Source organism: Pelodiscus sinensis, chromosome 16 (genome assembly GCF_052426305.1).
Source record: "Pelodiscus sinensis isolate ZL-2025 chromosome 16, ASM5242630v1, whole genome shotgun sequence".
Classification (NCBI taxonomy): domain Eukaryota; kingdom Metazoa; phylum Chordata; order Testudines; family Trionychidae; genus Pelodiscus; species Pelodiscus sinensis.
Window position 1 is genome coordinate 29,173,962 of NC_143067.1, and position 21,452 is coordinate 29,195,413.

At 44.3% G+C, this 21,452-nt stretch overlaps 1 protein-coding gene across 1 annotated transcript in view; it reads left to right on the forward strand.

Moving 5' to 3' along the window:
• The window catches only part of GABRA6 (gamma-aminobutyric acid type A receptor subunit alpha6), a 40,410-nt gene extending 20,304 nt beyond the window's left edge, over positions 1-20,106 (forward strand). Inside the window, exons 9-10 of the mRNA XM_075900192.2 lie at positions 12,528-12,794; positions 19,066-20,106. Coding sequence (XP_075756307.1) covers positions 12,528-12,794; positions 19,066-19,116 — 318 coding nt within the window. The 3' untranslated portion in view covers positions 19,117-20,106. The remainder of the gene's footprint in view (positions 1-12,527; positions 12,795-19,065) is intronic.
• Positions 20,107-21,452: the final 1,346 nt, after the last annotated feature.

A 21,452-nucleotide genomic window follows, 5' to 3' on the forward strand; every position in this document is an offset into this window, starting at 1 on the left:
AAAGGGGGGAGAGAGTAACTCTTCATAATTTGTTAAATGTTTCCTAGAACCACAGACCTTGAGGATAGGACTGGGAGAGAGAAGAGAGAGTTGATATCATATATAAATCTACTTAAATGTTTTGTATTTCAGGATATGAGGGGTTTCCCCCCAATAACATTTGACATTTTTTGCATAGCATTGCAGTCAGAGCTCAGTAGACATAGCAGCACATATTAAAATAGTATACAACAAGGCTGTGTCTAGACTGCATCCCTTTTCCGTAAAAGGGATGCAAATTAGACACATCAAAATTGCAAATGAAGCAGGAATTTAACCCCCCCGCTTCATTTGCATAAAAATGGCTGCCGCTTTTTTCCGGCTCGGCGCTTTGCCGGAAAAAAGCGCCAGTCCTTATTTTAAGAGAAATTAGGGATCTTTTGGAAAAGTCTTTATTTTCTGAAAGATCCGTGTCTAGACTGGCGCTTTTTTGTGGCAAAGCTCCGAGCTGGAAAAAATCGGCAGCCATTTTTATGCGAATGAAGCGCGGGGGATTTAAATCCCCGCTTTATTTGCAATTGCGATGTGCTAATTTGCATCCCTTTTACAGAAAAGGGATGCAGTCTAGACACAGCCTTGTTGTTAGCCTCCAAGTTAGCCCCTGGGTGGGAGGCCCTGGCATAGGCCTGCTGCAGTTCTTTAATTTTTGTCCGCACCTGCACCTGGCTGCGCATGTGGCCTCTGGTGGCCAGGCTGGCAGCCATGCAGCTGTAGATGGCCGCATTCCTTCACCTAGTGTGGAGATCGTGGGCATTGGAGCCTCCCCCCCAAATCTCAATGAGGCCCATGATCTCTGCACTTGACCAGGAAGGCACCCGCTTTTTACAGCCCCTGCCAGGCTCCTGGGAGCCACCAGCCTGGTCCTGGGGAGCAGTGGAGTACTGGGTGGCAGCAGGTGGCTGGCTCATGGTGTGCCAGGTGCAGGGTCTGCTGGCTGTGTGCTGGCAGGCTGGCAACTGGCACAGGCACTGTGGCTAGAGTTTGCCCCTTTAAGGGCTCCGGGGCTGGGGGGAGCAGACAAGTTTTCCTGCTTTGGCCCAGAGTGGCCACCAGGGGGAACTGGGAAGGGCTGGAGGCCCCCTAATTCGAAATAAGTGTCTACACAGCACTTATTTTGAATTAGCTATTTAGAATTAGGTGTTATTCCTCGTAGAATGAGGTTTACCTAATTCGAAATAAGGGCTCCACTATTTCGAATTTATTTCAAAATAGTGGTTTATATGTGTAGAGAGTTATTAAAGTTAATTTGAAATAACATCTGTTATTTCGAATTCACTCTGCAATGTAACATACCCACAGTTTTGTAGTGTCTAATTTCCAGATCCTCAAAAAAATTCAGTCACCTAGCACCCACAATAGGAGTTAGACCCTTGAATAATTGATGGTTTAAGGCCACTAGTTATAGATTTCATTTATATTAGATAGCACTGTAGGAATGTCACTTATTCATAGGTTTACTAATAAGAGGAAAGAGGGAAGAGAATAGGAGATTTTTTTTCTTGTTTAATGCTTGTCCAGACATATTGAGCTTTGGCACTAATTTCATTTTTATTCCAAAGTGCTAACAGCAAAATTCTCTATCCTTAGCCAAGTACATCGCAAAGGAAATAAGAAATATCACATTTTTCTATCTGAAAGTTTAGTCTTTATTGCCATTGATTTATTTTTATGTCGCTGCACTGACAGGAAAACTACATAATCTTAAGTGAGCAGAGGAGACAGCAATAAGAACAAATACAAATTTGGTTTGGAATTTGTTGTTACCTAAGTACATGCATAAGATACTCATTTGTAGTGCCATGCTACAAGCTGCAATAACAGCAAAATTCCATCTCCACGGTACAAAGGAAGGCATATTGATAATATCAATATCATTTTAATTAGAAATATCCAGTGAAAAGCATATAGATACTCCAAAACTATATCTGCTCTGCCTTTTCTGGAGGTAAAGGCCTGATCCTGCAATTTGTTGAGAGCCTCCTGAGATGTGCAAAGGAAACCCTAGCAAAGTCAATGAGAACTATGGGAGATCATTATCTGAATGGAATGGACTCCTGGCTGCTTTGTGAGCATCCAAAGGGTATAAATTTAGTTGTATGACCATAGTTAGTCTTAGGGTGTGTCTAGACTACAGAGTTTTGTCGACAAAAGTGGACTTTTGTCGACAAAAGTATACCTGCATCTACACTACCGCTGAGTTCTGTCGACATAACGTCGACAGAACTCAGCAGTTTTGTCAACGCTGGTAAACCTCATTTTACAAGGCATAACGCCTTCTGTCAACAGAGTTCTGTTGACAGAAGGTGTTATTGCATGTCGGGTTGTGTCTAGACTACAAGGTTTTGTCGACAAAGCAGCTTGCTTTGTCAACAGAACTGAATGTAGTCTAGACGCTCTTTGTCGACAGAAGCTTTGTCGACAGTATCTGTCGACAAAACCCTGTAGTCTAGACGTACCCTTAGATAGCACCTTACTACTCTGTAGTTCAGGACCTCCACATAGAGAAAATTAATGACTACAGCAACTTCTCAAAGCTCAGCTGTCACAGAACATGAACCATTCCCATGCCCAAGCTTTATTTGAATGAGAGATTCAGGTTATTATCTCCTGTTGCTGCTCTTCATTTGGCCAGAGTTTCTAGTCTTCACTGGTAACTAGCAAGAAAAGAAAAGGTTTTATTATAAACTTTGAAAATAATTCACAATAATAGTAGTGGCAAACACATTCCATTGCAACACAACAGACTAAATCCTAGGGTTCCAGCTGCTCCTTTTGCATTACTTAAGTAGCAAACAAGAATCTTTATATTTGTTTAAGCAGGTATTTGAGGTTTCCTCTCAAAATGGTTATATCAACTCTACCTGGTATCCCTCAGGCATGCACAAAGACCTAGCTACTAATGGCTGGAGAAATAATGTGTCCTGGCTGTTTCTGGCTGCCATTAAGGCGTAATTTAAACTAATCTTGATGCTCCTTTTAATTGTTCCACTTGCCATCCAGTCTCTGGAGAGGTCTAAGGATGGGAGCATAACACACCTTATCTTTCTCCTCTCATGACTTCTGCTAAGCAAAGCTCAATGGGACCCAAAAATTGGGTCTAATTAATCTATTCCACATATTGAGTCTGCAGTCAAAGATTCAGTTACTGCAATGCTAAATGAGGACATACAGATGGGCCCTTGAATTCAAGGAAAATATTAAAATGAAATGAGTGTCTTGCATCTTGAGGTGGGAAACATCCCCCATATTTATCTTCATCTGATGTGAAAAATATAGTCTTTCATAGCACGGTAAGGACAGGGGTATAGAGTAGGGTGGATCCTCCATCCTGAGAGATTTTTAAGGCCCAACTTAACAAATCCCTGGCTGAGCTGACTTAGTTGCGGTTGGTTCTGCTTTGAGCAGGAGGCTGGACTAGATGACCTCCTGAAGAATTTCCAACTCTAATATTTATGGTGCTGAGAATCATAGAACCACACTGAAACCCTGTTTTTGATGGAAGCCAGGGGATGAGGTAGCACAATTAGTTCCAGCACCTACGGGTAGGGATGATTATTTCTAAAATTTTGCTATACTAAAGAACTGCCCACTCTATGCTCTGGTAATACTTAACTCTTAAAAATAGGTTGGCAGTAAGCAGTGTCTGGCAAATACCTGTAAATAGCTTACCTGTGCAGCAATATAAGTACAGTTTGAACCTCTACAGTCTGGGACTCTCTGGTTGGGCAACATATTGCCAGAGAGCCCTGGCTGGCCCGGTTCAGAAGTGCATTCCAGGCCAGGCTGGCAGTGGGGAGCACAGCTCCAGTGGGGCCGGTGTGATGGGAAGCACAGCCCCAGAAGGGCCAATTCAACGGGGAACACAGTTTCTGTAAGGACTGGCATGGTGGGGGGCACAGCCCTGACTAGGGCTGGAAGCAGTGGGGCTGGTGGTTGGGTGCACAGCCCAGGCAGTGCTGTGAGGTGCACAGTGCTGCCTGGGGCTGACGGTGAGCAGCACAGGACCAGTAGGGGCTGGAAACAGTGGGGCTGGCCCTGGCTAGGGATGATGTGGTGGAGGGAGCAGCCCTGGCTGGAATTGGCACAGTGTGGGACTGGAGACAGAGGGGCTGGTGGAAGGGAGTGCAGCCCCATCCAGGAGTAGAGCCTACAGCCAGGTGGAGAGTGGTTTGGGACCACTCAAGTCCTGAGGCTGCTAGACCAGGAAAGGTCTCACTTATATAACAAAGATTTAATAAACTCTGTGACAAAAACTGCCACCTCCACTGCCCTGTAAAAGGGGATTTGCTGTCTTTTCATTAAAAAGGGAGCATCGGAAGAACGTTTATGCATTTGCTGCCAAAGAACCATCAGCAAACAGTGGACCTGTTTTTGTTCTCACTGCGTATGTTTACACAGCCTGACGGAGTGAGCCTCCTAGCCAGGGTTGACAGACTTGGACTAATCAGGTTTGTGCTAGTGCTCTAGAAACCCATGCTTTGAAGTTGCAGCTCTGGAGCCTAGGAATGAGGATGGGCTTCAGAGTCCAAGCTCCCTCCTGAGGCTACATCTAGACTGCAAGCTTCTTTTGAAAGAGAGCGTCCACACACAGATGTGCATTGCAAAGGCAGATTGCAGGCTGATTGGATGCTTTCTAGCATAAAAGGCCACCCGGAACCGCTTCAGTCAGGTCTTTAGGTCACCAGTTGCTTCCGAGTGCTGGTGCCAAAGCCTAGCTGAGACATGTGCTTAAAGGGACCACCCCGGACAGCTATTTCTCTCTTTCTGCTGCATGCTTAAGCACCTCTTCGAGGGACAGCAAAGCTCTTGCAGTGCGTGCTGTGGTTGCCCCACTTTTTTGGATGCCACAGCTTTTCTCTTTGTGTCATGGAGCTGGAGCTGCCCCTATGCATGTGATGGCCCACACGGCCATGCTACAGTTTCTGCAGCACTTTATGCCAGCAGCCTTCCTGGTCCTGAGGAAACTCAATCTTGAACTCATTCTGGGGACCCTCACCCTGGGTGTGGAAGCTACACTCTGGCAATCGCACACCACAGTAAAGAGGCATTTTTGGAGGCTCGACACAAGTTCAGACTGGTGGGACTGCCTGGTCATGGAGCAGTGGGACAACCAGCAGTGGCTCCAAAACTTCTGCATGCAGAAGGCCACCTTTTTTTGAGCTATGTGCCTGGGTCACCCCTGCCTTCCAGAGATGCAACGCCCACCTGTGGCCTACCATCTCCCTGGAGAAGCGGGTCAGAATCACCATCTGGAAGCTTGCCACCTCAGACAGCTACTGGTCAGTGGGCAACCAGTTTGTCATGGGGAAGTCCACTGTCAGGGCCCTCCTCATGGAGGTAAGATACTCTCGGGCTGCAGTTCCTGGAGGGGGAGGGAGTCCTGGAAAAGGGGGACCCTCAGGAAAGGGGGGTTGCAGGCTGTAGGCAGTGGAGTAGGGGTGGGGAGGAAGCCCTGTGTGCCATCTCACCCTCACACAGCCCTGCTGCTGGGGGGGTGGCCTCATAGGGGGTGGCTCCTGGGGTGTTTGGGTGAGGGGAAGGAGGAGGGAAGTTATCTCCCAAGGGCTCAGGCACTCCCTCTCTCATTTGCTGTTTTGTGTGTTTGTTTGTCTCCTTCTGCAGGTTGTGAGGGCTATCAACTCACTCCTGATGTGGAGAGTCATCCACCTGAGACTTGGACCCGATTGTGGCCAGATTTGCTACCCTGGAGTTCCCGAACTGCACTGGAGCCATAAATGGGACGCACATACCGATCCACACACCTGAGCATCAAGCAGCCCAGTATATTAATAGGAAGTGTCTACCAACATTCTGGTGCTGCAGACCCTGTTCAACCACCATAGACAGTTCATGGATATTTTTGTTGGGTGGTCGAGCAGGGCACATGATTCTTATGTCTTCAGAACTCTACCCTGTATGGGAAGCTAGAGTTGGGCACATTCTTCCCCTGCCGTGAAAGAGCAGTTGGGGACATGCACATGCCATTGTTCATCATGGGCAACACAGCCTACCCCCTCATGCTGTGGCTCATGGAGCCTTATACTGGACACCCAGCAGGGACCAATTTAATGCCTGCCTGAACTGAGCCAGGAGCCAGGAGCCAAGTGGAGTAAGCCTTTGGCCTCCTCAAAGCATGGTTCGGGGGCCTGCTGACCAGCCTCGACATGGGGAAGCACAACATCCCTGAAGTGGTCGCGGCATGTTGTGTCCTCCACAACATTGTGGAGAGAAAAGGGGAGTCCTTCCTCCCGTGGTGGGGGCAGATGCCAGCCACTAGAGGTGACCCTTTGAGCAGCTGCAGACAGCTGCCATCCGCCAGACAATTCAGGTTGGGGTGTGCATTGAGGCGGCTCTGAGGGAGGGGTTTTCTGAAGGACCCCAGTAACTCTCCCCAGGGCCTTGCTCCACTATCCCTTTCCCACCACACCTGCTCCCTTCGCCCCTTCCCTGACCTTTCAATAAAAACACCTGTTTGGTTTCCAACAAAACAAAATCTGTATTTATCGTTCATTAAAAAAAAAAAGATAGGCAGGGGGAAGGGGACTCATAACCTGAAGGGGAGGAGAACCTGGAGTGGCATAGGAGGTGGCTAGACGTGCCATCTTGGGTGTGGGGACCTCATCAGAGTTGGGGATGGGTGGGTCCAGGGACCACAGGAGGGTGGGCAGGAGGAGGGGCTGGAGTGGAGTCAGGGATGGCAGGGAGAGGAGACATAGGCATCACATGGGGAGGATGTATGGGCATTGCTTGGGGAAGGAGCATAGGCATTGATTGAGGGGGGCATGCAGAGGGGAATGGGCATAGCAAGGGAGGCAGAAGGGTGGCAGGCAGGAGAAGCGACAACAGGCAGGTGTGCCATCATGTCATGCATGATGGCACACATGCTATTGCATCTCTGCATGAGCTGGTCCAAGGCATGGTTCTGCAGCTCAGGGTCCTTGCGGGTCTTCGGTGCCAGGGTCTGTTGCATGTCGTGCAGGATGCTGACATGCTGCCACATCAAGTCTTCCTTGACCCTGGCGCATTTTCGGGTCCCCCAGGCTCTGGTGGCTGGCTCTGGTGGCATGGCTCACCCCTCAGTCCCGACTGGTCCAGCTGTAGAGTGAAGCAGTCAATCATCCATGCAGACACTGTCCCTGAGGCCGTGCCATCTTCTGTGAGCAGTGACCAACAGTCCTCAGGCCAGAGGAGGGGGATGTCCTGGGAGCAAGGCCATGTGTGGCCTGCACAGCAGGCCCTTTCTCACAGGGGCCCCGAGGTGCCCAGGAGACCATGTGGCCCGATTCCCATTCATCCCCTCCCTCCCAGCCCACAGACAAGCAGGCAAGGGAAGTGTCTGGCCACAGTGAGATCCCCTCAGGGATGGCAGAGGAGCCAGAAGCAGCCTGGCCCTCCCAGGGGTTTGCACACACACCTGAGGCTAGGAGCGCTGTCCATGGGAGCAGGTGGTGCCTCACACGCAGGCAATCCCGTGTGCTGTGTGCGGCACTGCTCAATGTGTCTGGGGTTGTGCCCGTGCCCTTATGGATAGTCTGCTTCCAGCAATGGCAGGTGCTGGGAGCTAGAAACTGGAATCTGGGCCTGTGTGGCCTCCCCTGAGCCTGGCAGCGTGTTACCCATGCTCAGAGGCTGCCTGCTGAGTCCATGTGGTGCACGCTAACAGAGCACTATGTCCAGCCCGAGCGATGCTTGCACCCTGCCCCCTGTGTGCCTGCCTCCCCCATCCTGTGTGTGTGACAAACTGAGAGTACTCACCTGAACATCACTCCCTGGCATCAGATGAGGTCTGGGAGATGTCCTGGCTGACAGGCACCAGCTCCAGGGACACGGTGATGGTGTCTGTCTTCTCCTTCTCCTCCTGCTGGTCCTGGCCCTCCTTCTCCTGCTCCGTGACCTCTAGCCAGGTGATGACAGGGGTCTCGAGGCCGGAGTCCACCATAATGGGTGGGGAAATGGATTCCCCACCTCCCAGGATCTGGTGCAGCTTATCAAAGTAAGGACAGGTGTGGGGTCTTTCCCCTGAGCGTGAGCTGCACTTTCTGGCCCTGATGTATCCCTGACGGAGCTCTTTGACCTTACTCTGGACCTGTTCTAAGGTCTGGGGTGAGTGTCCACACTCCGCCAGGGACTCGGCCATGCATTCAAAGATGTCTGCGTTGCGGCATTTGGAGCGGAGATCCTGCAATGTCTCCTTCTCACCCCACAACTCGAAGAGTGACATGATCTCTGCTCCAGACCAAGAGGGTGCTCCCCTCTTGGTCCCCCTGGGTGGGTCCTGGGACGTGTGGGGCTGCTCCCTGTGAGGGCCAGGAGGATCTTGGGGGGCTGCTCTCAGGCCAGCTTCCTGCCATAAGTCTTGTCCAGGGTGCCTGCAGCTTTAAGAGGGACAAGGAGACAAAAACTATAGAGTCCTGATTAATTTGTATGGAGTGTCCACCAGGACACCTGTGTTATTTACTGGAAGCCACTTCTTTCAAAAGAAAACCCTTTTCCCCGACTACACATGCCTTTTTCTGAAAGAGCTTTTTTAGAAATGGCATCCTTCCTTGTAGAAAGAGGAGTACTGCTGTTGGAAAAACCCCTCGGTTCTTTTGATTTATTTTCGAAAGAATATGTTTGCAGCATGGACTTAATTCAAGTTTTGTCAGAAAACCAGCCTTTTTTCTGACAATACTCTGTAGTGTAGACATACCCTGAACAACAATTTTAAAGTCCTGTCTACAAAACCATTTGTAGAGCATTAGTGTGAGTCTACATCTGTCTACCTGGGCTGTGTAGTTATATATCATTGTACCTCCATGACTTCAATGTAGTGAATCCTGATTTACACCAGTGTAATGCAAGGCGGAAGCTGGTAATTAGAATGCTGCTTATTGACAAGTAATCTGATGAAATAACAAGTACTTACAAAATTCTGCTCATTCTCCTGTTCTGTGGAAAGACCAAGCCCTTTTGTACTACATGTTGTGTGTCTATCAACATTCTGGTTTGGAAAGCAGGGCACAAAATCAGAATAGAATAGTGACTCTGAGTGAAAATAATGGCTTGGGCTCAGTCAGTCTGTTTAGAGAGATGGATTATTATGATTGTGCCAGTGGACATGGATAAACCCTTTTTCTGTTTCTGTGACACATCTGTGGATGATCCCTCCCTCCCCCCAACCTGTCTGCTGCTTGCAGTGTAACTAGAAAATACAAAAAAATCAAACATCTGTGCTCTAGATAGACACAGACTCACAGTATGTATGTCACTTATAATCCATCTGCAAAACATGTTACTCTTCAATTATTTGATATAGTATGGGGAGGGAGCTTGAGATTCAGGAAGGAAGCAGGGTGATGGAGGTAAAACAGGAGAGAGAGGGAAAAAATCTGTTGTGCAAACCGGAGTTTTTTCCCCTGTTGCCTTCTGTTCATGTCTTCTTACATCAAATTCTGCAGGTGGATGCAGATACACAATTTCCATTGATTTCAATGGGAATTCAATGTGTGCATCCATGAACAGAATTTGGCCTCCTGTGAGGGGTGTGTGGTTCTCTCTCATAATCTAGCAGTGATACCGAATACTAAAATTATTTTACATCCCTTTTGTTTACCAACTATAAGATATATTGTCAATACCAGGTATGTCAAAAAGTTATCTTGTTATTCGTAAGTGTATGATATTAGCTATAGAATATCAGAGAATAACAAGATGGTTTCAACACCTGATTATCTTTTTATATGATAAAAAACAATCCTGTAGTTTTTGCATTTAAATGAAGTCCAATGAATGGAGCAGCTGAAGAATTAAACCATAAAACTTTTACAATAAGATGCTAGGATGTTCTTAAATGATTTTTTGTCTTAAAATAAATGTCCAAATAATTAATTGTATAGAGTTTTGTAATGAAAATTATGTATCCAACTGCATTGTATTGTACTATACAATTGTAATATAAAAACATAGACATGGCCATAATGGATCAGACAACAGTTCAGCAAGCCCAATATCCTGTCATCTGACACTGGCCAGTGGCATATACTGCATGGGGAATGAATAGACCAAGTGCTCCATCACCTGTCATCCAGATCTAGTTTCTGGGAATCACAAGGCACACAATTTAAGGGATTGTACCCCTCACCATCTCATTGTCTTGGGTAATAATCATTGAGGAATTTATCCTCCATAAACTGATCTAATTATGTTTTTAATCCAGTCATACTTTTAGCCTCCACAGCATCCCCAATCAAAGTAGTGATTGTCGTACCTCGGTGTTTTCGTACCTCGGTACCTTCGGTGGTCTGGACTGTCAGTGTCAGCGTCGTCTGGTCAGGGTTGTCCTGGCGCGCTCCTGACAGGACCTCTACTTCGTTGTTAAACTTTCGGCTGCATGCGTAACAATCGGTACTCCCTTTATCTAGGGTGTTAGACCCCGTGCACTTGGGTCAACACAAGAGATCTCTGAGAGGCCCTGGAAACGACAGATGCAGGCAAGGTTTGAAATCAATCGAGCAGGTTTATTGTCAAATGCGAAGCTCTACCAGTTGGTAACAGAGATCAGTACAATGTTACACCACTGGGCACTATGGCCCGCGTTGACAAGGTACCAACACTGGGCAGGCCTATTGCCATATAACAGATATTAACAGCAGTTAGTCAAAGTTAAGCTACTGTGCACTCTGTAAGTTTAGGCAATGACATCTTTCTTCTTAAGATGTTCCAATACTCCCCTTTGACTCACAGTCTGTACCCAGTACCTTCCTGTGTCCTTCCATGCTCGACCTAACTTACACAATCGCACAATTTATCAATAGGGCCTCTTTCTTGGCTCCTGTTACTGAACCAAAGTCTTGCTCACTAGATTGCAGGTCTGTTGCTGTTTTCATGTTACAGGCCTCTATTTAGGCCTGCTGACTCCATGTTACTGACCCTCAACTTGCTACAGTGATCAACATCTCAATGTCTAGTTGGCAGCTAGTTGGCACAAATCTGATGAGGTTCAACAAAGACAAGTGCAGAATCCCACACTTAGCTGTGGAGAATCCCATGCATTGATACAGTCTAGGGACCAACTGGCTAAGCACCAGTTCTGCAGAAAAGGACCTATGGATTACAGCATATGAGATATGAGTCAACAGTGTGCCCTTGTCCAAAAGGTTAATGGCATATAGGGCTACATTAATAGGAGCATTGCCATCAAATTGAGAGAAGTGATTATTCTCCTCTATTAGCACTGATGAGGCCACATCTGGAGTATTGCATCCAGTTTCAGGGGGGAGGGGCACTACAGAAAGGATGTGGACAAACTGAAGAGATTCCAGCAAAGGGCAATGAAGATGATTAGTGGACTGAAGAGAGACTGAGGGAAAATGAGGACTGATACCACCATGGCGGTTAAAGTGCCATGGGAGAATTCATCCATGCTAATGAGACCAGTCACCTGTTTTCAATCTGTCTAAATCAAACAGGATGGGAAAATATTTGACAAACTGTGCATTCTCTGGATCCTTTATAGGGAAGGCAAACAGAGTGTCTCAGTGGGTTTGGCTGAATTTTATGTTTATCATGGCCTGGATGAGTTCTGAGAGGGTTAGTTTGGCAAGGGGAGTAATGGAGGAACATATGTTGATGTCAGTTCTCAGTGATGATCAACGCTATTCTAACAAGCATGAGAAACAGCAGGGTTTCATTTTTATTAAACCCAGGGGTGGCCCGTGAGTATAGGCCGACTTGGCTGTCGCCTAGGGTGCCGCCTTCAATGGGGCGGGGCGCCTGATGTTGACATCACACAATTAAAGCCATTGACGGCCATGCAGGAGGGGGCGCCAATCGCGCATTCCGCCTGGGGCGCCAGCTACCGCAGCCCGCCTCAGGCCACCCCTGATTATACCTAGATTATGCTATAAAACTGTGGCAGAAAATATCCTATTTAGAGACAATGTCTGTCCTCAGCTATCTATATGAAGCTTTTTCAGTGGAATTTGTGTGCACATATCTGAGGGTAAAATTTGGCCCTGTAAACTGATGCACTGACATGAGAGAAGTATGAGATTTATGTCTTGACTGCATATAACTAGTAACTTAATATCTTTTCTTCTGAATTTTCACATCTGTCTTTTCTCTCTGCTTCCTCATCAATTGTCTTTTTCTCCCTCATCCAAATCCTATATATAACGATGATAACACATGATATGTAGAACACTTTTTCTTCTATCATCTTTTATCAAAGCTCTAAGCCAAATATTTCCTTCAGATATCTGCATGTTTCATGTCAAACGAGTGGTGCACATGTATACACCCCAGAATTCACTCTGACCTTTTGCGTAGCTATGTATTAGTGTTGTGAATAGTTTAAACTGAGCAAATAGAAATTTAAAAAACAAAGTCAAATAGAAAGTTAGAAGAAAGCCTAATTTCGCTATGTTGAAAGAAACTGCAAACATGTGTCTCACATCTCACAGCTGAGAATCTGGTAACTGTACAATACACATGTTTTCTCTCTATAGCATTCTGACTCGAATTGTAACCTGAAGAAGCGAATGAACTCCATGACCTCTCAGATGGACCAGTCCCCTAAAGCCAGCATCATTTCTAACAGTGCATCTCAAAATCAACCAACACCTATTCCCCCACAAGCTCCCCCACTGCCACCACCACCAGCAATTGGAGGCACCAGTAAAATAGACCAATATTCCAGGATTCTCTTTCCAGTGGCATTTGCAGGATTCAACTTGGTATATTGGGTTGTTTACCTTTCAAAAGACACTATGGAAGTAAGTAATCATATCTAATAGTTGAAGTAACTGTTACAGAATGGAAGTCTGCTTTAGAATCCTAGGGCTGGAAGAGACCTCAGGAGGTTATCGAGTCCAGCCCCCTGCCCAAAGCAGGACTGACCTTAACTAAATCATACCACTCAGGGCTTTGTTAAGCCAGGATTTAAAAACCTCTAGGGATGAAGAGTCCACCACTTCAGTGGCCAGTATTTTTTTAAAATGTAGCCTTAGCTCTTCAATTACTCAATTATTTGCAGCATGGAAATGTGTAATAACATAAATTAGCAACCAGTGAGAATGGAGTTTTGAAGACAAGGAAATAATGTGATTCATAGAGAATAAATTAAAAATCTTTTCTTTTGACCTAATGCTGAACTAGTATTTGTTGCAGTAGTGCAATAAAGGAGATAAAACCTCTACTATCTCCCATGATTGCCTTAAGAGGATAAGTTTATTTGCATTATCTCCTTAAAAAAAAGGAAAGAAAAGTTTAAGATACATTCTAAATATTAAATGGGGGGAGGAGAGGGAGAATGGCTGCACTTGCATTGTATACTCTCTAAATATCTTCTATTATGTGTATAACATATATTAATATATGATGCATCTTATTTACTTCAATAAAGTTTGAATGCGCACACACAGACATACATGCACGTGCACCACACTGTCCCCTTTTGCTTGACTCTGTTTTAAAAATATAGCCTTATTTGCATTAAACTGCACAATGTATTAGTGTTCCCAGCTTCATTCCTAGTGGTGTGGAAAAGACGCATATGATGCAAATTGAATGCTCCTTGGATAATGATTGGCTTATCATTCTCAGGCAGTCATTAAAACCATAAATCTTTCTTCTAATGTCTTAAATTTTCCTGTGAACTTATTATTTTTCTCTTAATTACAGATGATGAGACAAAAGAATGATACAAACCATAAGGTGTAAACTTAGTTGCTATGTTACGAATACACTTAGCATGTGGTTACAGAAAGAATAGCTACATTTGGACATTATTGAATACACAACAAATAGAGTATATATTTCTGTTTCACACACACATGCATGCACATGCTAATCAGAAATATTCAGGTTCCCCTAAAGCAAATCTATACAATGTATAACTATTACATACACTGGTAATATAGAATAGTGATAGAAATGTAGCCGTGTTAGTCTGGTGTAGCTAAAACAAAATACAGGACTATGTAGCACTTTAAAGACTAACAAGATGGTTTATTAGATGATGAGCTTTCGTGGGCCAGACCCACTTCCTCAGATCAAATAGTGGAAGAAAATAGTCACAACCATATATACCAAAGGATACAATTAAAAAAAAAGTGAACACATATGAAAAGGACAAATCACATTTCAGAACAGAAGGGGGATGTGGGGGGGGGGGGAAGGAAGGTTGAATGCCTGTGAGATAATGATATTAGAGGTGGGGAAGGGTAGATGTCTGTGAGTTAATAGTGTTAGAGGTGATAATTAGGGAAGCTATCTTTGTAATGGGTAAGATAGCTGGAGTCTTTGTTCAGGCCTCCAAGGAGAGTGTCGAATTTTAGCATGAATGCCAGTTCAGAGGATTCTCGTTCAAGTGCAGATTTGAATGTCTTCTGAAGTAGGATTCAGGTTACTGGTAATATAGGGCATTTTAACCTCCCTGGATATTCAATAATGAATTTAAAAGTAGACATCCTTCTACAAAAAAAAAACAAAAAAAAAATCACCTGATTACAGAGGGAGACATCTGAACTGGAGTTCATTTACTAGTTCAACACTGTCAACCCAGGCTTGAATAAAGATCTTAAACTGGTTAACGCACTACAAGGTCAACTTCCCCGTCTTTGATATTTGCATTTTTAATTCACATTCTATAAATGAGAAACATCCAGCCTGACCTAACACTGGTCCTACAATTGTTAGGTAACTTGTATTGCTACGCTATATACCCCGGATTCTGTAATTTCCACTCCAACTCATCTGATGAAGTGGGTTTTACCCATGAAAGCTCATGATCTAATAAATCTGTTTGCTTTTAAGGTGCCACAGGACTGCTCATTGTTTCTGGTAATATGGGAGGAGGGGCAGGCAGGTCCTCAGCTATTTTAAAGTGGTGTAAATTCCACTGACTTTATTGGAGGTTTTCTGATTTGTCTCAGATGAGGATCTTGCTCTAAAATTATAATTTCAGATATGGAAAATGAAAGACTATTGGTTTTCCCACAATATTTATGAAAAATTTATATTTAATTAATATATATGAACCATAAATATAAAACCTAGACTTTGAAGGCTTCTCAAATAGTGCTGACTGCAATTATTTTTCATTTTTCACTTTTAAATGCTCCCAAAAGACACACACATCTGAGAAATTATTTTCAATACTAGCCTTACAATATGCAGAAATTCTGAATCAGAACTACAAAAAGGAGAAACTTAAAAAGCAACTAATAGTCTAGCAGCACCTTAAGACTAACAAAACATGTAGATGGTATCATGAGCTTTCGTGGGTACAACTCACTTCTTCAGATGACTGGAATATTAAAAGTCCAGATCCAAGAATAAATAAGGAAAGGCGGGAGAAGAGGGAGGAAAAGAAAAAAAGAGAAAAAATAGTGAATTGGATTGATCAAGTTACAAGAGGCTGATAAGAACAATTTGCAGAATATTGATACTTGGTCTGTTTCAAATAACAAAGGGTGCGTCTAGACTGGCAAGATTTTGAGCAAAAGCAGGAGTCTACACCGTCCGCTTGAATTTGCGCAAGAGCACTGACTTTGTAATGTACATAATCAGTGCTTCTTGCGCAAATACTTTCACGCTCCCGCTCGGGAAAAAGCCCTCTTGTGCAAGAATACTTGTGCAAGAGGGCCAATGTAGACAGGGAAGAACTGTTTTGCGCAAAAAAGCTCCGATGGCTAAAATGACGATCGGGGCTTTCTTGCGCAAAATCGTGTCTAGACTGGCCACAGATGCTTCTGCGCAAAAGCACTTTTTGTGCAATAGCATCCATGCCAATCTAGACGCACTTTTGTGAAAATACTTTTAGCGGAAAAACTTTTCCGTTAAAAGTATTTCTGCAAAATCTTCCCAGTCTAGACACAGCCAAAGAGTTTAATCACAAAGTATTTTTCAGACCTCTCCATAAATTTCATTTTGCTTTTTTATTTACTCATTTATGAAGAGTAATGGCTTTGATATTCACTGTTAGAATTACAATCTATTATACTATCTCACTAACTTTTTATTATGGTCTTAAACACCTATAGTCATTTTGCTTTATTAATTCTAGCTACTCAAGACATAAGTGAATTCTGCAGAGCCCGGGCCATATAAATATGCCAAATGCAACACAACTGCAGAATCAGGCCTAAATTTACTAACAAGGGATGCACTACTGAAATAAATTGTTTTAACAAATTAAATCCTGCCACAATATCTTTGAATGTCATTTATATTTTTCACACCCTGACTACATTAGATCAGCATATACAGGCAGTCCCCGGGTTACGTACAAGATAGGGACTGTAGGTTTGTTCTTAAGTTGAATCTGTATGTAAGTCGGAACTGGCATCAGCTGCTGCTGAAACTGATCAGTTTCAACAGCGGCTGAATCTGGACGCCAGTTCTGACTTACGGATTCAACTTAAGAAACCCAGGCATTCCCAAGTCAGCTGCTGCTGAAACTGATCAGTGGCTGATTCCAGGAAGCCCGGGGCAGAGCAACTCTGCCTCGGGCTTCCTGTAGTCAACCGCTAGTCAGTTTCAGCAGTGGCTGACTTGGGGACGCTTGGGGCAGAGCAGCTGGGGTGCTGCTGGGTTGCTCCAGTAGCACCACTCCTTGGCGCTACTGGAGCAACCCAGCAGCACCCCAGCTGCTCTGCCCCAGGAGTCCTGATTCAGCCACTGCTGAAACTGACCAGCAGTGGCTGAATCAGGACGCCTGGGGCAGAGCAGCTGGGGTGCTGCCCGGTTGGTACAGTAGAGCCGAGGAGCGGCACTGCGGGACCAACCCGGCAGCGCCCCAGCTGCTCTACCCCAGGCATAGGCAAGAAAAGTCTGGTCTGCTGGAGGGGGGGAGAGGAGCCACTAGCTGCACCCCCCCCCCCAGCAGACCAGGGAGACGTGGGTGGCGGGACCGCCCGCGTCCTCCACGGCTTTGCTCCGTCTTCCTGGTCTGCTGACCAGGGAGACGGGGAGCAAAGCCGCGGAGCACGCCCGCAGCGGGACAGCCCAGGTGTGCCCAGGCTGTCCCGCTGCGGGCGTGCTCCGCGGCTTTGCTCCTGTCCCCCTGGTCTGCTGGGGGGGTCCAGCAAAGCCGCTGGACCTCCCCCCCAGCAGACCAGGGACACCAGAGCAAAGCCACCTCCTGGGAGGCTTTGCTCGGGTGTCCCTGGTCTGCTGGGGGGGTCCAGCGGATTTGCTGGACCCCCCCAGCAGACCAGGGAGACCGGGAAAAGCTTTTCTCACCCCGGAGGACACGGGTGGCGACCCGCCGCCCGTGAGCTCCGGGGGCGAGAAAAGCCCCGTTCGTAAGTGCGGATCTGAAGTAAGTCGGATCCGTGTAAGTCGGGGACTGCCTGTAACTTGTGTAAGAAGTCAATGGAGATTAATCAGGAGAATTATGTCTACTTCAAAGAAGTTGCACATTTTATTCATTGAGTTTTACTTTCAAAAAATGGCAGGCTAGGCATATTTTTATATAACAATACTGATTTCTTAAAATCAGTTAGTTACTACATCTTTTTTTAAAAATAAATACCTTAAAATTATCCAAATATCCCTTCAGTAATATAATCAGGGACTAGGGAGATCCGTGCTGCTTCAGATACGTCCCCCATCACAAATGTGCTTAAGTGCTTTGTAGAACTGGTGAACAGCTCCACTAACTATAGAGCAAAGTTACACATGTACTTACATACTCTGCAGGATTAGGGCCCACAAGAGAACCCAGATGCAAACCCTTATAAGTTCTGATTCACTATAATATGGAAGCTATAGTTTTAGCACACGGGCTTCACAAGTGAACGACATCTTGCAAGAGTGTTTGCATTTTTTAAATATCTACTTTGTGCAGTCAGATCTCATAATCTGAGCAAGACTAGTCTGGTGAAGTAATTGGATGAGAGACCTTTAAGAAAATAATACAGTACATGTTACAATAAGTGGTTTAGGTATTTTAGAAAGTGGTACTTTTACCCCACCACTAGTCTGTATTGAATCAAAATGGTTCCAGTATGTTTGAGGGTGGAGAGTGTAGCTAGAACTAATAGGTCAGTTCCTCAGCTGATTTAAATTGAATGTAGCTCCATTGAGCAAGGTCAATAGAATAATGCCACTTTGAGCTAGCTCAGAAACTGGCCAACCATTTTTAGATGAGACATAAAAGCAAGCTCTGGATCATTTGTAAAAGATCCATGGCAGTTTTTGAAAGAGCAGGTGAAAGGGAGCAATTGCCAAGGGGCCCGGACCCTTTTACATCAAAAGCATCCAGATAGGCATGTAGAAACTCTGGCTGTGCTGGAAGAGTGCACCCCACAGCGCAGCTGACAGATCTTGGCAACAGCCAGTGCAGGCATAACACCATTGAAAATTAGGTGTACAGTGTTCATGTGGGCACAACCGCTGCATGTGTGGACTCCTATTGACTGTTCTGCCTTGCAGCCTGGAATTGCTTTTGGCCAGCCTGATGGCAGTGATGAACCCAGTGGATCCAAGCAGTAGAGGATTTTCCCTAGAGAGAAGAATCCACTGGTGGTAGAGTGCTGACGCAGCACGTCCTATGCTGTATGGTCCTCCCAAGATCTGGATTATGGGGCATGGCTGGAGAAAGTTGGTTCACTGAGGCTTTACTGAAACTAACTGAACTTGAATGGACCTGGTAGCCTTCTATGCTGTTTTCTTTTATGGAATTTATACTTCATAACATCAGGAGTGGGGGGGAGGGGTGTTGCATAAATGGTATAATTCCAGACTGCCTCTTTCCTGGGTCCTATGCCAACAACTCAGCTGGATCAGAGAATCTCACAAATAACTAGCAAACTTTTGGAAAATTGCTCGCTTGCTCTATGTTGGGCTTCTATTCAGTTACCAAAGAAGTCAGTTTGACTCTAATTTCATCTCTCTGGCTACTTTATTTTGTATATATGAAAGCTGTGCTGTGTTGACCAGATTCAAATGTAGGGGTGGGTATAGTGCATACCACCATAGGAAAAAAAATTCCTTGTATACATCGTTAATGGTACATTTCTCTTGAATCTTTTTTTCCAGTTTTTTGAACCCATGGCAATGCATCTTCGGAATGACCATCAGCCTGACTAATATATGGAACATACGTTTGACAAATCATTGGCCATCATATATAGCTTAGTGACTTCAAACAAGGAGTGTCTATCTCTGCCTGCTGTAAATGTAATATATAACGTATTTATGTGGGACACCATCTGGAAATTTAGGCTCTTGGCCACTTGAAGGGACAAATTCTGTACAAAGTTTTGAAGTGCTGATTTGGAGTGCAATCTCAATTTCTTGTTTTGTTAAATCACTTATGACTGAGAATTATATTTGCTCTATTATGACTATTTTAAGATAAATCTTAAATCAAAATTGATATTCCTTGTAACAACATCTCCTCTAAGTACTTTAAAGAGTACTAATGAAAACCTGATTCAGAGGTAGCATGCATAGGCTTGGCTCCACTGCAGTCAATGGGGCTGTTGTAAATTTACACCTAATATTTGCTGAAGTGTTCTGTCAGAGGGCTGAACCATATCAGTTTTTCATGATTAATGCTATACATTTGTCTGTATCCTATTTTTTATCATCTCATTTAAATGTAAATTTCAAATGAATATTCATACACTGTTATAAAAATACCAGACAACATATGCCATGATGAAGGAAACAGGTCATATAAAGCATGACTTATTAATCTGATCTGTTTAATGACAATATTGCACTTTATCTTGCCTATAGTTGTACACAGAAAAAGTACTACCAGCTCATTTGGCATCACATTTAGATTTGAAGTTCTTTATAATTTGATTCATGCTCCCATAACAAAGAAAGGTCTAGCCATTGTTGTAGTGTTTATGTTACTTATTTCTTTTTTTCTGACATTTTATTATATATCTACTCTTCAGCTCCATTATCTTTGTTATTTAAGAATATAATTGGAGAGAACTTAGTCAAATAAAACCTGAACCTTCTTTCTAGCAAGTCCACTGGATATGGTAGGCGTTGAGAACAAGAACAACAGGCAGTAGAAATGAACTAAAAATTTATATTGAATTGTTGTTAATCTAAATGCAATTAAAATTAATGGAATGATTAGCTGCTACAGTTGTTCATAGATTCATTGCTAAAGATGTTTTGCTTATATAAACCAAATGTCTTTATCATGCTGAGTTTAAATTCCGGGACTAGATTCTCTACTCTTATAAATTGTCAGTTTCTCACTTACTTCTCTGGAGCTCTGGCAATTTACACCAATTTAGTGTCTGACTATTTTCCTTCTGCTTCAGTATGTATGTAGCTTCTCATGGTCTGGCAACCAGACAAAACACACTAGGGCCGTGTCCAGACTCAGGGGTTTTTTCGGGAAAAATAGCCTTTTCCCGAAAAAACTTCCCCTGCGTCCAGACTCAAGCCGCGTTCTTTCGAAATTATTTCGAAAGAACGCGGCTTTTCTTTCGATGGCGGTAAACCTCAATTTACGAGGAAGAATGCCTTCTTTCGAAAGTTCCTCTTTCGAAAGAAAGTGTTCTTCAATGTAAAGAGGCCGTCTTCGAAAGAGAGCATCCAGACTCGCTGGGTGCTCTCTTTCGAAAAAGCGGATTTCTCTTTCGAAAGATCCGCCTGCAGTCTAGACGCGATCTTTCGAAAGAGGATCTTTCGAAAGATGCTTTCGAAAGAGCCTCTTTCGAAAGAAGCCTGCAGTCTAGACATAGCCTAGGTTACCACCTATATGTACTTTATGTAGGGAGAGTAAGTTTCATGCTCAGTACACTTGGACTAATATAGTAGTTACAGCCTACATACAGATATGTCATTATATGCAGTTTATTTTATTCCAGAGGCAACACACTGGCATGTTAGAATGTCCTTGTAAGTGTACTGAATTATTTCTCATTTGTTCTGAAACTAGAATTGTGAAAGCTTTCTCCATTTTTAGTCTTCATGCAATCTCTTTAGTGAACATGGAGACCCCCAACTTTGTATTTTATAATTTATAAATATACAAACTACACTTTAGGAGCCCAAAGATTATTTGAATATTAAAATGGATATTTGGCTCATGTAAAATCATTTTTGTTTTATAAACATTTTATGTTATAAAATACATATACCCTCCCCTCTGTGACTAATCTACAAGAGTTTTCAAAATAGGGATAGCTCAGTGGTTTGAGTATTAGCCTGCTAAACCCAAGATTGTGAGTTCAATCCTTATGGAGGCCATTTAGGGATTTGGGGCAAAAATTTGTCAGGAATGGTACTTGGCCCTGCTGTGAAGGCAGGGGACTGGACTGAATGACCTTTCAAGGTCCCTTCCAGTTCTAGGAGATAGGCAATCTCCATTAATCTTAATTTATAATTTTAAACAATTTTCTTTATAAAATATAAAAGTATAGAGACGAAGGGAAAGTTAAACTGAAATT